This window comes from Galleria mellonella, unplaced genomic scaffold, assembly GCF_026898425.1.
Source record: "Galleria mellonella isolate WM207_F2 unplaced genomic scaffold, CSIRO_AGI_GalMel_v1 utg40, whole genome shotgun sequence".
Lineage (NCBI taxonomy): Eukaryota > Metazoa > Arthropoda > Insecta > Lepidoptera > Pyralidae > Galleria > Galleria mellonella.
This window is the reverse complement of record NW_026442094.1, coordinates 1,797,575-1,811,950: the sequence shown is the minus strand read 5'-3', so window position 1 is coordinate 1,811,950 and position 14,376 is coordinate 1,797,575. Positions and strand designations below refer to the sequence as shown.

General features: G+C 32.8%; 1 protein-coding gene across 1 annotated transcript in view; it reads right to left on the bottom strand.

The window, feature by feature from the left end:
- Window positions 1-811: 811 nt before the first annotated feature.
- LOC113520243 (uncharacterized) overlaps window positions 812-14,376 on the bottom strand; it is a 97,762-nt gene continuing 84,197 nt past the window's right edge. The window contains exons 4-8 of the mRNA XM_052898072.1: window positions 9,757-9,932; window positions 7,996-8,102; window positions 6,527-6,720; window positions 2,345-2,457; window positions 812-1,845 (exon numbers count right to left, since the gene is read on the bottom strand). Coding sequence (XP_052754032.1) covers window positions 1,621-1,845; window positions 2,345-2,457; window positions 6,527-6,720; window positions 7,996-8,102; window positions 9,757-9,932 — 815 coding nt within the window. The 3' untranslated portion in view covers window positions 812-1,620. The remainder of the gene's footprint in view (window positions 1,846-2,344; window positions 2,458-6,526; window positions 6,721-7,995; window positions 8,103-9,756; window positions 9,933-14,376) is intronic.

Below are 14,376 nucleotides of genomic sequence, written 5' to 3'. Positions count from 1 at the left end.
CGCCTAACCATGCAAGTGTGGCGGAAAGGGATTGCTAGTAAATGGGATCTAACAGCCCCATTGTTAGCAATATATTCTATCAGGTTGAACTTTACATGATTCTTCCTGAAACTGTCTTGATTAATTCTTGTGAAATTCGTCACAATAACCGACTTGCTTTCATCCTCAGCTATCATCCTTCATTGGTGCCTCGGCAGCGTATATTGTGATAGCACAGGCCGGATTACAATTCTATTTTTACAAAGAAAACAAGTGAAAAGAAGTGAAGTGCTTTTGTATAGTCTCTCATTTAGCTAATAAATAATATACACATGTATGTATATGTATGAAAGAAAATAATAATTTGTCAGGGGATGCCGATGATTGATGAGAAATAAGTAGGTACTCTCGATCGGCAACCGTGAATCACATGGCCTCTACGATGACGTCTTTTTTACCCGTCATCAATCATGGGATTTTAAAAGGACCCTCTGTTTCTGAGCTGGGGGTTGCTTTCTGATATTTTGTAAATAAACTGGAATATTAATAACGACTTTCGTGGTGCAGCGGTAGACTTAGCGCTTTGCGTAATGTGATTCCGCGTTCGATTCTCAGTCGAGCCAATATAAGAAATGAACTTTTCTAAATGACTCGAGTCTAGGAGTTCTGGGCCGTGTCATAAATATACTTTACCTGATTCCTCATAACACAAGGCATCCTAGCTTAATAATTGGTGTGTGACACTTTATTTTTTTTATCGTCAGTTAGAATTGCAGCTGGAGTTCCGCCAACAATTTATAGAGATCCAGGAATTTTATAAAAAACTCAAAGAATAAATGAATGCATTTATTGAAGTAGATTCAGTGAATTTATTTTAATCTACGCATATTACATTATCTTTATATTTAAGGTACAAAATAAGGCTATGTCGTGAAATGTGAATACGCTTACTTAAGGCAGTTCTTGCTTACCGTGTTGTGCATAATTAATTCTACTATTTACAACGACTTAAAATATAACTATAATAATGTAAATAGAGGTTTGGTCGAATTGCACGATAAGTACAAGTTATAAAGCGTTTCATTCTCAAACACAAGCGGAATGCATCAATTCAAGTATCTACACACATTAAAAGACAAAGAAATAACGCCTTAAATGTATAGGGAAACAAAGTTAGGAATAATATTTTGCATTCACTCAATAGGTCGTACTTAATATATTTCGGATAGGTACTTCTTACGTATTTATCTAAAGTTAGCAGTAAATTGACTTTTGCGCCGAACCGCATTTCTTTCTGTGAGGGTTTCAATCTATCTCGATCTATATATGATTATATAATGTGTTGTTCCTTATGTCAGTGTATTTTTTTTTCTTAGAAAGGCTAAACCACAGTAGTAATGACACCAGTGCGGTTTACTTTTTTTTAGATAATTATTATTTTCTGTGTAGCTCTGCGTAGGTTTCTGTTTTACTTTCTGTAGTGTTCTTGTTTTAAACGTAAATATACAATTGACTTTTTTTAACAGCAACTTTTTCCTGGAATGATTTCATCAATTGGATCAATTCAAAAGATCGATATTTGTATCCAAGATTGGAAACTCTGCTTTCTGTAATACCACTGAACATGACCTCGTGTGTTTTTCACACTATAACAGAATGTCTGTTAGTCTTTTTGTCTGGTGCATAAGGTTCTAATTTCGCTGGCTCGGTGTTGAGGGCGCTGTAGTCGACGGGGAATGGCGGCTGTGGCAGAGAATCCTTTGGAGGAACGAGAACCCACTGACCAGGGCCGTTGGGGTTCTTTCCCATTAACCAGTTGGTGAAGCAGTGGACGAAGGTGCCGTAGTCCAGGATAAGGTAACCATTCTAATAACAAAAAAAAAAAAAATACATAACAATATAGTTATTTATTGTCAGATACGTTTTCAATAACTCACGCATGAAAAATAGCAAAACGTTGGATGTCGTTGTCTCGTTTTATTTCAAGCACAAGTTAGTGATAACGTATTTGTTGATAGGTAAATTGGACACTTGATTGTAAGAAAGGGTAGATCGCTGTCAATCGACCTCATTTTGAATTGAATTTTTTGATGAAAGTTATAATCGTCAAATAAAAATATCCTACAGCATTGCCTTTCCTAAGGTCTATAATGTAATGTCTCGATATCCATTAATTTTACTGCCATATCTTACACTCTTAAAACTAAAAGAGCCACGCAAACTCAGCTGTTTCACGGCAGAGACACTGGTCGGACAGAGACAGTGTACAGTCTGCTTCTATCGACAAAACCAATTGTTATTTCTAAAGTAAGATAGATCCAATGGAAATCTAGCTAATAAATCTATAAAATAATGGATTATTTACACTTGTCATTCTATTGTAAGCTGTGTCGATAATTTCTTCGACTCTGCTTCCAGTGAGACCGATGACAGAGCGGTAGAAAGCGGCGAGCGCTTGCTTCGTTATCTCACCAGAGCCTGTAACAATAAAAAAATAATAAAACTCCTCGTATTTATACTGAATAAATTAAATAAGATTAGAAAATTTTCTTGACGTCGTAAAAAGATATAGGATATTTTTATGATTAAGGGGGTAAGCGGATATAGCCTTTATATTATACATGTTATGGAATGAATTCATCTCGTTTGGAAGTAAAATTTTTCATTTGAGAAGAATGAAAACACACGAAAAGAAAAAAAATTAGCTGTATTTCGCGACTTCATTCGGTGATTATATCGTGACGTTATATATCTTGTCATAACCTTTTTCGAGAAATGAGCTATTAAATGCAAAAAAAAAATCGGCATTGGTACTTGTAGATAATAGCGCGTCTGAACATACAAACTCTTCGCTTTATTTAATATAGAAATATTAAAAGTAGTTTTTGTATTACGTATTGTGGATTACGGTGGATTTACAGTTGGTAGACTATTAACCCGATGGTCATAGTGCGGATAGCGGGGAAGTATTGGAAGAGGTTAGCACAGAACTATTATAAGTGACGTGACAAAAAGGAGGCCTACGCCCAGCAGTTGCTTAATGTGGGCTGCAAAGATAGATACATAGTCAGATTATCACAGCGATGAGTTCTACAATATAGTGAACGATAATTGGCTTATAATATACAAGTAATAATAGGTAGGTATATAATTTTGACAATAGGTATGGCAGGATTTGGCTGTAACTGAAAAGTTCAGAATTAGGCAATTAACACTAGTTATATCTAAATTAATAATAGAGAAAGAAAAGACGACGTTTTGTTTGTAATAAATCAACTCAAAAAATATTTAACCGATTTTAAGAATTCTTACATCTTTAGAAAGCTACATTATGTGCGAGTAACATGGATTGTATTTTAATTTGTATTTCAATAAATTGCAGATCTCTGTATAGGCGCGTGAAGTCGGGGCGGGTCGCTAGTCCGATATGAAAAGTATTCTGTATGCTAATTTAGAGCATGTTCTATTTGTGTAGCGGTGAGGTGTGCGACAAACAAATAGAAACGGCTTTACAAACTTTTTACATTTATTATACGTGTATTAATTCTACGCGTAATAGGATTAAATGCGATACAATGCAACGGACGTTTATTCAACCGTAATACTTTTCGGTAAACGTTGATCCACCGCAATACAAAATTTATAATTAGTCGTCATTTGGCCGCTAATTCAGTACAATGATTCAATATGCAAATACAGGCATGAAATAATTAAATCAAAGTCCTTAGCCATATGTAAACCAAGAATCTTCTAACCATCTCCATTTCTACCTCGTACATCTAGATTGTGGAATGAGCTCCCGTTATCAGTTTTCCCTTTAAAACATAATATGGGGAATTTAAAAAAATATGCCTACAAATATTTAAAAGGTCGGCAACGCACAAGCAACTCCTTTCGTTTTGCAGGTGTTCAAGGACGACGGTAGCCGCTTTCCATCGGGTGGACCGTCTGCTCGTTTGCCCCCTTAACAATAAAAAAAATGTATGTAATAGAATACCAGTATATTAGGATAGAAATTTCGTGAATTAAAAATTCAAAAACGATAAAAACATTGATCTTTCTGTATTTGTATAATCTATCCATATGCATAAATTAGATGAGTTTTGGTAATACATTCGAATTTTTTTAGGAGTTTTTACGTGAAAAAAAAATAACAAACATCCATTCAACCAAACATTCTCATTAATTTTGGCATTTAAAATAGTAGAGATAGTTGCATTTGGCGTGAAATAATAGTTTTATACTTCAATATTGTAACGTGACTTTTCGAAGGAAATATTGTATGTATAATGAACAATATAAAATATTGTGACAGTAGGTAGTGAACATAAAAGAATCTACCATAGAGAGGTAAAGAATTTGGCCTGGAATATTCCGCCAAGTGCCAACGAAGTCATTGGAAAGTTACCAAAAGTATAATTTAACAGCTCCTATGTGTTTTAAAACATATCTATCTATCTATCTATCTGCTGCATATCTTATATTTTTGTGTATATATTTTAGCGACCTGTATTGTGGTCTCTATATATCATGAGGCCTCATTCTCTTTATATAATTATTTACTTATTAATTATAAGGAATATATAAATTCAAGTACATTGGAGCTCGCATTAGACGTATCTGTATCGCGGGAATCCATAAAAATATTAAGAGTACCAAGATACGGAGTTCAAATATGAATTCTGTGTTTTGTTCTCCCAATGTGTTAAAAATATCTACCTTAGGGAGGAAAAATTAACACAAAATAAAGGAAAGGTAATATAAAGGATTTTTTGAAGTACATTATGTAGTATTTTGTGTGTCTGTGGTTATCTACACTTGTATATACTTGTATAACCTACCTACGTAATATAAAGGATTTTTTAAGTACATTATTGTTTATTATCTAATTTATCGTGATTCGTTATCGTTATCACCACTTAATGCAATAATTTGCACACCAATATGTACTTAATGATATTATAATAAATAAGTTCAAATTTAAATAAGTATTGAATGCACTTATCGTTTGGAGGGAATAATATGAATTTTTAATAATTAAATGACCTTTAAGCAGAACATTGAGTACTAAAAAGTGAAATTAGATAAAAAAACAATCACATATAGATATTGCATAAATATAAATTATGTTAGGTACCATTTGAAAAAGCACTAAGTACATGATTATATTACATGTGTGATATATTTTATATATAGAGGTAACAAATAACTCACTTTCACATTTGCAATTTTGGGTTATAAATAATAAAATAAATTAGTAAACAGACACCTACCTAAATAAACAAACAAACACACTTCCCTATTTATTATATTACCAAGGATCTGTTAAGAGCAAAATGTCAAAACTGGTAGAACATGGATTCAATATTATTCACTCTTGTTCAACTAAGTTCATAAATAAGTCAGGTGGTTGTATCAATTAGCGTGATTCACGTCGTGGGTACACGGGGCTGGAGCCGCCGTCACTCCCGATCCCGGGTTGTTCCCGTCAAATTAATCCCGTCCATCAGTCTGCCGCGGCTCGACGGGTGCCACTCTTGCGCCCGAAACTTTCCGATAGCTCTCTTGTTTTTTCATGAATATCATTGACCGCGCGAAAATTAGGTTTCAGCTTTGGTCGGAGGGAAACGAGATTTCTTAGTATTTGTTTTGAAGTAAAATTAAAGTACTATAGTTTTATCGAATAGTACATTGATTTTAACTATTTTAAATATTACTGAAGTTGTTGTGTATACAAAATTGGTTTAGTAGTTTAGCCAAAAATATATTTTATAATTTTTAATTTGGATGAGATCTGATCTGATCTGATCTCTTATATAACGTTGTCAAAAACTTGAATTTGTTAGTAAAATACTAATTATAAAAAGTAAATAAATAATATTTAAAAAAAAACTTACTTCATATCGAAGGGAAAGTAGAATAAAATATTAGCGACCTCGGAAAAGTATCATTTATAATTAATAGTGTTGGTTAGAAGGCCAAAATTATAATTTCAATAAAAAATACAGAAGAGAAGTAAATTTATTTATTTTATAGTTTCATTATCATCATCACATCTGCCGTTAACTATCTATTGTTGAACATGGGCCTTCCCGTATTAAGGGAATTTTGTCTAGTAGTTGTCACGCTTGGTAGGTGGCTTGACAACTCCAGTTTCTTTTTTTTGTTGGGTGAAAATGGTATGGTAACTCCGCCTGCGCTAACGGGATACGCTGGCGGAGCACCAGTGAAGGGTGATAGATGAGAATGAAAACAGGCCAGTTAGCCCATCATGATGAATTCATCAAGAATTAACCATGATAGTTTTCAGGGGGAACCGCGAGGAGGTCGACCTGGTTGGGTATATTGCTAGCAATGGGATTCTGTCTCCATTACTAACGATCCCTTTCCCCCCTGACAACTCCAGTTAGGTTTTAGTAGTATTTAAAGATCCCTCAGCGTCCCCGCTGCTGCCCATCCCTCATGGTCATTAAGTTATATATTTTATAGTTTATTATTTAAAATTAAAAGGAAGGACATGTTAGAAAATGGGATGGTAGATACTAACCTGCTCTGTCAACGACGTGGAACAGAATCTTGCACAAGTACTGTAGATAGAGGGGCAGATCAGAAAACCGCTTCATCTCGCTAAGGTGAAGTGCCCATCTAGCCAGCCAGCCTTCCAGAGTGGTCCGTCCTGGAATGTTGATTCCACTTGCTTCAGGACCGCACACTCTTCTGTAGTACGGCAGTTCACCCCATCTTTTATTATATAAGAATAAATTACTTTTTTCTAACTGTAAAAATGTACAATAAATATAGTAGAACAAAGTAAGAGTATTTAAAAATTATATAAAATAGTATACAAGTAGTATAATTCAACTGTCTTAGAATTAGTATTTCAATTTTTATATTGAATTTTTCAATATTTCGTATATGATTTCGGTATTCCTAAATGCAGTTGACATTGCTGATTTGATCTAGAGAAAAAATAAATATTTTGTTTTCAATGTTCATGTGAAAATATAAAAAAAAGCATACTATGTTTATGTAATCCGTACGAAATTATATCCTATATTTGTGAAGATATCGATCGATGAAGTTTCTACTGTGAAAGGTAATGAGAACATGGTTTTGTCATTATTCAAAAGTCGGTTTTATTGTGGGACACAATCTTTGATTATGGAGAACATGTTTTTCAGGATTATTTTTTATTCTCTCTTAATAATTCTTAAAATTATTTACATTACAAAAATTGCTAAAGCTAATTATAAATTTTTAGGAATAAATTTATTTTATTGTAGTGAGCGTAGACCATAATAATATAAAATATAATTAATGTATCTTGTTATATACTTATGGCGTCCCATTAAAGTAAAAAAGTAAAATTAAAGCTAAAGGTTATACAGCATAGTATGCTGTATAACCTTTAGCTTTAATTTTACTTTTTTACTTTATTTCACTTGTCACGAGCAGGAAGGAATTCTGAAGGTAATGAAATTTACAGATAGAAAATATTGTTTTTATTTATTAATTTAAATCCATAACTGGATAACCAGATAATAGAATAATCTACTTATGTAATTTGCACGAAATCAGAGAAATATCTTTTAAGAGTGAGTATACTGTTATAATGCTGTAGCAAAAAGTTAAATGCATCTCAAAAATAGTTTTGAAAATCTCGTCTTAAAATCTCATTTTAATGAAAGTAAAGACTAAAATATAATTATATAGTCATGTTTTCCAGGTTCATTTAAATTAATGACACCAAAACGTAAAACACCTTTGTTAATTGTAACAAAATACCGTCTTCTTGATTGATGAATGTTTCATTTAAAATTGTACAGAATTTTATTTGAAATTGTATGATCATTTATGCAAATGTTCCCATTAACAAAGACGGTCTTGCTAATAGTCTCGTTATTTTGTATCTCTTAATTCCAGAAAATGAACCTTAAATCTTGATGAATAATGATTATTAATTATCTCGACCCATTTACTATTTATGTGGATGTATTGTGCGATCAGTCGACTCACTTAGCGGGTAACGGGTTGATGAAATGTTCTATGAATTCTTGCTTCACTTCTAGCAGTATATGAAACTCGGACGAGTTGCTCGACCAGTCGGCGAAGTGTGCCAGCCTCTGTGAACAACGATGTGAAATGAATTTAATTATTTTCTTTCATTATGGTGGATCTGGTTAGCTGAGGTTAAAAAGATGTAATGTAATATTAGTGACTCCATTGTCAGGATCATTAACATTCTTTATAACAGCTGCATCTTGTTTGCAGGTGTTTATGATAAGCAGATTTTGTAATTCTACTTATAGATTCAGTCCATGATATGTTGTTGTATTTTGATTTTAAAGTTAAAGCCAGTGTGCAGTGTATTAAATGTGTTTCTAATATAATATCTGATATTATTAGTCTTTCTAGCAAGATTCCGTCTTAAAATTTAGCAGTAAAATTTTACAATCTCAATTATCGATAGGAATGTCTATTATTGCTATAAAAATTACGACAAATCCATTAAGAAGCGCAACGGAAAAAATATCTCTGTTTCACTTTTCCGCAGTTTAACTTGAGAACATATGATACGTATAGATGCTGATATTTTTCATAAACCTATGGGCCTTTTCCAATTCTTCCATCAAAAACCCATCCACGTCTAATAGCTTTAGGCGACCGTTATGCCGATCGTATGATAAAACTCGCGACCAACGGCTTAACGTGACCGCCGAAGCATATAGTGGATTTTATATCATCCCGGACCTTAATATATGGCAAATTAGAAGTTTAGAGTGCAAGATAAACTTTTGATGTTTACTATAATATTAGTTTTGCTGTTTACTTATTCGTAAGTAAAGCATGGGGGGGGGGGGAAGGGATTGTTAGCAATTGGGTCTATTTTCCTCAATATGATACATCCTATCAAGTCGAGCACCACGCGGTTTTCCTGGCAACTATCGTGGTTAATTCTAGTGGAATACGTCACGATGGGTTAACGGACTGTTTTCATCGTCACCATTCTCCCCTACTGGTGCCCCGCCAGCGTATACTGATAATGCAGGTGGGGTTACTATTTCATTATGACCCATTAAAAAAAGTAAAGCATCGACTAAAATTATAGCATTTGTTTTGTGGCTTTAAGCATTGAGTAAGTAAATAACTTATTTCTTTTATTATTAGTTTGAAGAACGGTTTAAATGTTTAATAGACTTTAAAAAGCAAAAGATACTCAATTTTTTATGTGTATATTACGTAATATCTACACTAATTCTGAATCGACTTTGATGAAACTTTTTGTAATTAATAACATTTACTCTTGTGTTGATCTCATATTATTATATTTACTGATTTATTTATATATTAATAGATTATAGGTGCTGCATTTTTGTCAAGTTTCTTTTTAATTTTTCTTAATACTCCAATTTTCTGTGCAACAGGCATATATGTGTAAGTATATTTGGTATTTATATATATCTATTCCTTTATATATGTAATTTTATTATGTATATATATGAATAATTACTAGTACAGCATTCGAGTATTCTGACACTTCCCTATGGTTGACTGGGAGAGAATGCTTTTAGCATTAAGTCCGCCATGTACACATATATGTACTAATGAATTAATAAATAAACAGACATACATTATCCTGTTATTCATAAATAAAGTTAAACGTGTAAGATACGGAGGTACGTTACACTAAATTGTATGAAGATAGGACAATAAATAAAAGGTTTTATTCTATAAATATTGAGAGAGAAGATTAATACAGTTCGGATACCTTCATACCTCGAAGAATTGGTCGAAGTCCTGATCGCAGATGACGTCGTCCCGGTCGTGGTCTAACAGCTCTGTGAAGAACAATGTCATCTTGTCAGCTTGGACCGAGCACAATTGGGCAAGAGGCTGCTCCTCTTCTAAATCCAGACATTCCAGGTCTTCGCTGCACCGGTTCACCCAAGTAGCTGATGTATAATAAAAGGATTTTATTTTAAAAATTGATATGCAATAAAAAACTATTAGTGTTCCTATCTTGACGAAATTACTAGGAACGGCGTAGGAGGGAATTTGATCGATTGCAAATAGAATTATATCCAAACCAAAGTTTCAAGTTGATGCTGATAGATATGTAGGATATAAACATCACAGCAATCATCATCATCATCATCATATTAGCCTTTAAATGCTGAACATAAGCCTCCCCCTTGGAGGGTGTTTCCAGTAGTTGCCACGCTTGGCGGGCGGATTGGCAACCGCAGTTAGGCTTTGGAGATGTTTTAAGAGGGACGCTGTTGCTCATCCTTCACCCTCCTTTAGTCGCCTCTTACGTCACCTACGGAAAGGAAGGGGTGGCCTATTCTATGCTGGTAACACACGGTTACACGGATAAACTTTATTGCACTCTATTAATTCTTTTTTCCTTCACTTAACGTGATGTGGCATTAGGTAATAAGTAGGATGAATAACCTACAGGTTCTTAACATATTTTAAATAACTAAGATTTAAAATCATATGTATATAACTGTATATAATTATGTAGTTATTTATATTTATTTTATTTCAAATATACAATGCACTCTTTACTGATAACATGTTACAGATGATTAATGTTTCGAGATCACGACCAGATAATGGAACCCTTTTGGAAGCAGCCCCATATAAATCCGAAAGTGCTTTTTAAAAAAGTATAATATTTAATATGTTTGGTATACACGTCGCTCGTGCATTACGCTCTTCCATTATGTTTCTTTAAATATTGCTTATGAATACAACGACGGTACATTTAAAAGTAAATAATAACATAGACTATCATTTGTACAAGATTAAGTATTCGGAAAAACAAATTTTATGTAATCAATATCGAGTATTTAGCTACGTATTTATAATCCTTATTTCCTGGGGGAATGAATTGTTTGTAATGCGAATTACCAGTCCTATTGCTAGCAATATACGCTATCAGGTCGACCTTCACGTGGTTACCCCTGGAAAACATCGTGCTGAATTCCAGGTGTGTTCATCACGATGACACTGACCTGTCTTTTCATTCTCACTTATCATCCCACACTGGCGCCTCGCCAGCGTATACCTACCATTAGCGCAGATGGGTTTACCATTCCATTATCATCTATTAAAAAATCTTTATTTCCTGAAAGTGAGTTTGTTTGTTTGTTATCTCTTAGTGTGTTAATCGGTCATTATGAAATACAGATATAATATGACATGAAGGACTTTTAGGCTACTATTTATCTCGATTAGTAAAAATATCCAGATCTCGTAGATATGGCGGGTAAAAGCTAGTGTAGGTATGTATTAAAAACAATCTTATGTACTACATAATATGATATACAATCATGTCTCCATTATCATTTTTACGATTTCCGTAGTAAGGACTTCACAATGATTCTCGTTTGGTCCAGTATTTTTTTTAATTATATCATGTATGAATTGATGGATGGATATTTGTTACTCTTTCACGCAAAAACTACTAAACGGATTTGAATGAAATTTTGTACATATATTTACTGATTTATGCGGTCAAAGTCGCGGGACTTAGCTAGTATTATTAGTATTATTATAAGACTGTAATTAGAAACACGGTTTGCACGGTTCACATTGTACGAACCCATTTTTTTTAACATTCTTCAAAAAATGAAGATGGAATCAATACGGGAAGAAGCCGTTGACTATAATCTACTCAAAATTCGCGAAACAATCGCGCGCCATAGCAGAAAAAGTAAAGAAAAATTCAGATGAATCGAGAAATTTCTCCTTTTGGAAATCGTTTAAAAACTGCTGTACTGTCAAACACAATAGATTCCGCACTGCGACGCTGTAATTCGGTCACCCATAGGGCTGGATTCACTGCTTGTTTAATAAGTAATTTCCACGCCCTTTCCGCGTTGATCTCTGTGGCAATTTATCGTAGAATGAAAGTGCAGCGTTGAATTTGAATAGGCCCGTTTATTTTGATGAGTCCCTGTCGTGGCGTTTTGCAACATCTCGTCTACTCTGTACCTCATTTTTACATTGTTTCAAAATTGAATGAGGGTGTTGAATTAAACTTAACATGTATAGAAATTAGCGAATGTCTATTATAAAGACTTGTATTAAAAAGTAGGTACGTATTATAGAATGATATTTCATAATAACTGAAATTAATTGAGGATGTATTAAGGTTTCTTTAGGTGCAATGTACACGTGTTTACAATATTGGGATTACTCACTTTTAAATGGACTGTACATATGTCTGTTAGTTACCTTTTAATGTAAAAAAATGCATAAAAAAAAAAGAATATGTTGGTAACTTTTTTAATAAAGTTCGAAGACTATTTGATTATTAGAATTCTACAGAGATATTACTATTACATTATGTAGGTATATAATAGTTCATCTGAGGAATTTCACCTGTTTATCTATGTAAGCATTATACAGAAGCTTATTCCCGGCGACCTTCGAAGGTTTATTTTTACGAAACCTTTTTCCTTAATGAAAAAGTTTCTTAGTTGAAAGTCCATGCGAATAATATAGCTGACAATAATATTATTTAAAAGTATTTAAATGTAAAAATACAATAATTACATTATTTCATGGAATAATATATATTTTTCTATATTTCAACTTTTGCCTAATATATTTTTTTATACTAATATGGTAGCAAACAAGCATACGGGCCGTCTAATGATAAATAGGTATAATAGTTTCGGATAACATAAAATCTTATAAATGTAATAAAGTTGTAATTGGTCGATATTTTTATATTGGGGATATTCGTAATTACGAAAAATGTATGTGAGAGGTCTTAATAAGACCAATAGAAGCGAAAACGTTTTTTTTTAATTTTGTTTGTCTGTGGGTTTGTTCCGATATTACGCAAGAACTACTACACCAAATTAGATGCGATTTTCACAGTTGTATTCCTAAAAATCTAGCTTAAAGTCTGATGTATGTTTTATCTTAATACTCCATCTATAAGTTGTTTTTATATTGGTTTTCCTACCTCTGAAATCAAGGTGTACGAAGTAGTGAGCAAAAAGTTAGTACTATATGAAAATTTGCGTTGTCAAGACTGAATTAAAAAGAATATTGTCCTTTGCCGTTGCTTTTAAAAATTCACTTATCCGAAAATACTCATAGAATTGTTTGAATGTAAAACTATTATATGAGCTATAATCCTGTACCCTGGACACACATTTAACTTGTCCACGCAAATAAACGGCGTGGTGTGACCCTTGCTCGATGGCCCGGCCGCATTTCAATAAGGCCGCTCGTAAACTAAGTAGGTATTACACGAGTTTTCTTTATACGTTGACTACATGGAAAACTATATTTATCTTTGCAATTTGATAAGAAAAAAAATTAATAAAACATATTACTTTTATATTAAGATAACCAGTTTTGGTAATACAGTTAGAATTTTTTTTATGTAACTTGAAATAACAAACATTAGTTGGCTTCGAAAAGGAAAATATGATGTTTTGCTTTGCTCTATTACTTTCATTTTTTCTGTCATTCTTGTTACTTATTTGTGTAGAATATATAATGTCAGTTTAAATACCAGTTATAATTGTTTGCTATTGTTCCTATTCTGTCTGCTCTCAAACTTCAAGATTCATCAGAATCTGTCTGTAAGCTAAAGTCAGTAGCTGAGTTTAGTAAAACTTCTCAAGTCACTACACTTGTGAAGGGTTCGTTGGATAGAACAATAAAATAGAAAATATTGAATAAAGATATATTATATTTTTCCCCAGTACAATAATAGTGATATTTAAAAATGACGTTCTCTAAATAACAAAATATTCATTGACAGAAAAAGAAAATAAATAAGTTCTATTTTTAAAAGTAACAAATAAAACCTCAACAACACTGTCATAATAAACGGTTGACGGTGTATGGTGTACGATAAAAAAAGTAACCATCGCTTATAGACACGAAGCGTATTATGGATATCACAGATAACACTGTGGTAGTCATGGTGTTTGTATCTCAAAAAGCTACATTGCATATTATATTAGCACAAAAAGCATAGACAAAACTTTTGTAGTCACGTGACATAAATCTGTCAAGTTTTTAAAAGTTTGTAATACGCCCCCCGGGGCTAAAAATGTGTGAGTGAATTCTTACTGTATCATCACATAGAATAAATATGTAAGTCTGGAACGAAATCTAAACAAATTTATTATCAAAGTTAAGTTAAGTGTAAATAATGATTGTTTACACTTGAGATGACGATTTTTATTGTCATTATGATTGTGATTGATTACATTATTGTGTACACTCTGGTACATAATCATCGGGTCCCACTTGTACACAATTGGATTGTTAAACCTTTTAATTATGAGTAATAATAGATGGAAATAATTATGTCGATATACAGGAGTATAAGTATATATTATATTTGTTAATTAAAAT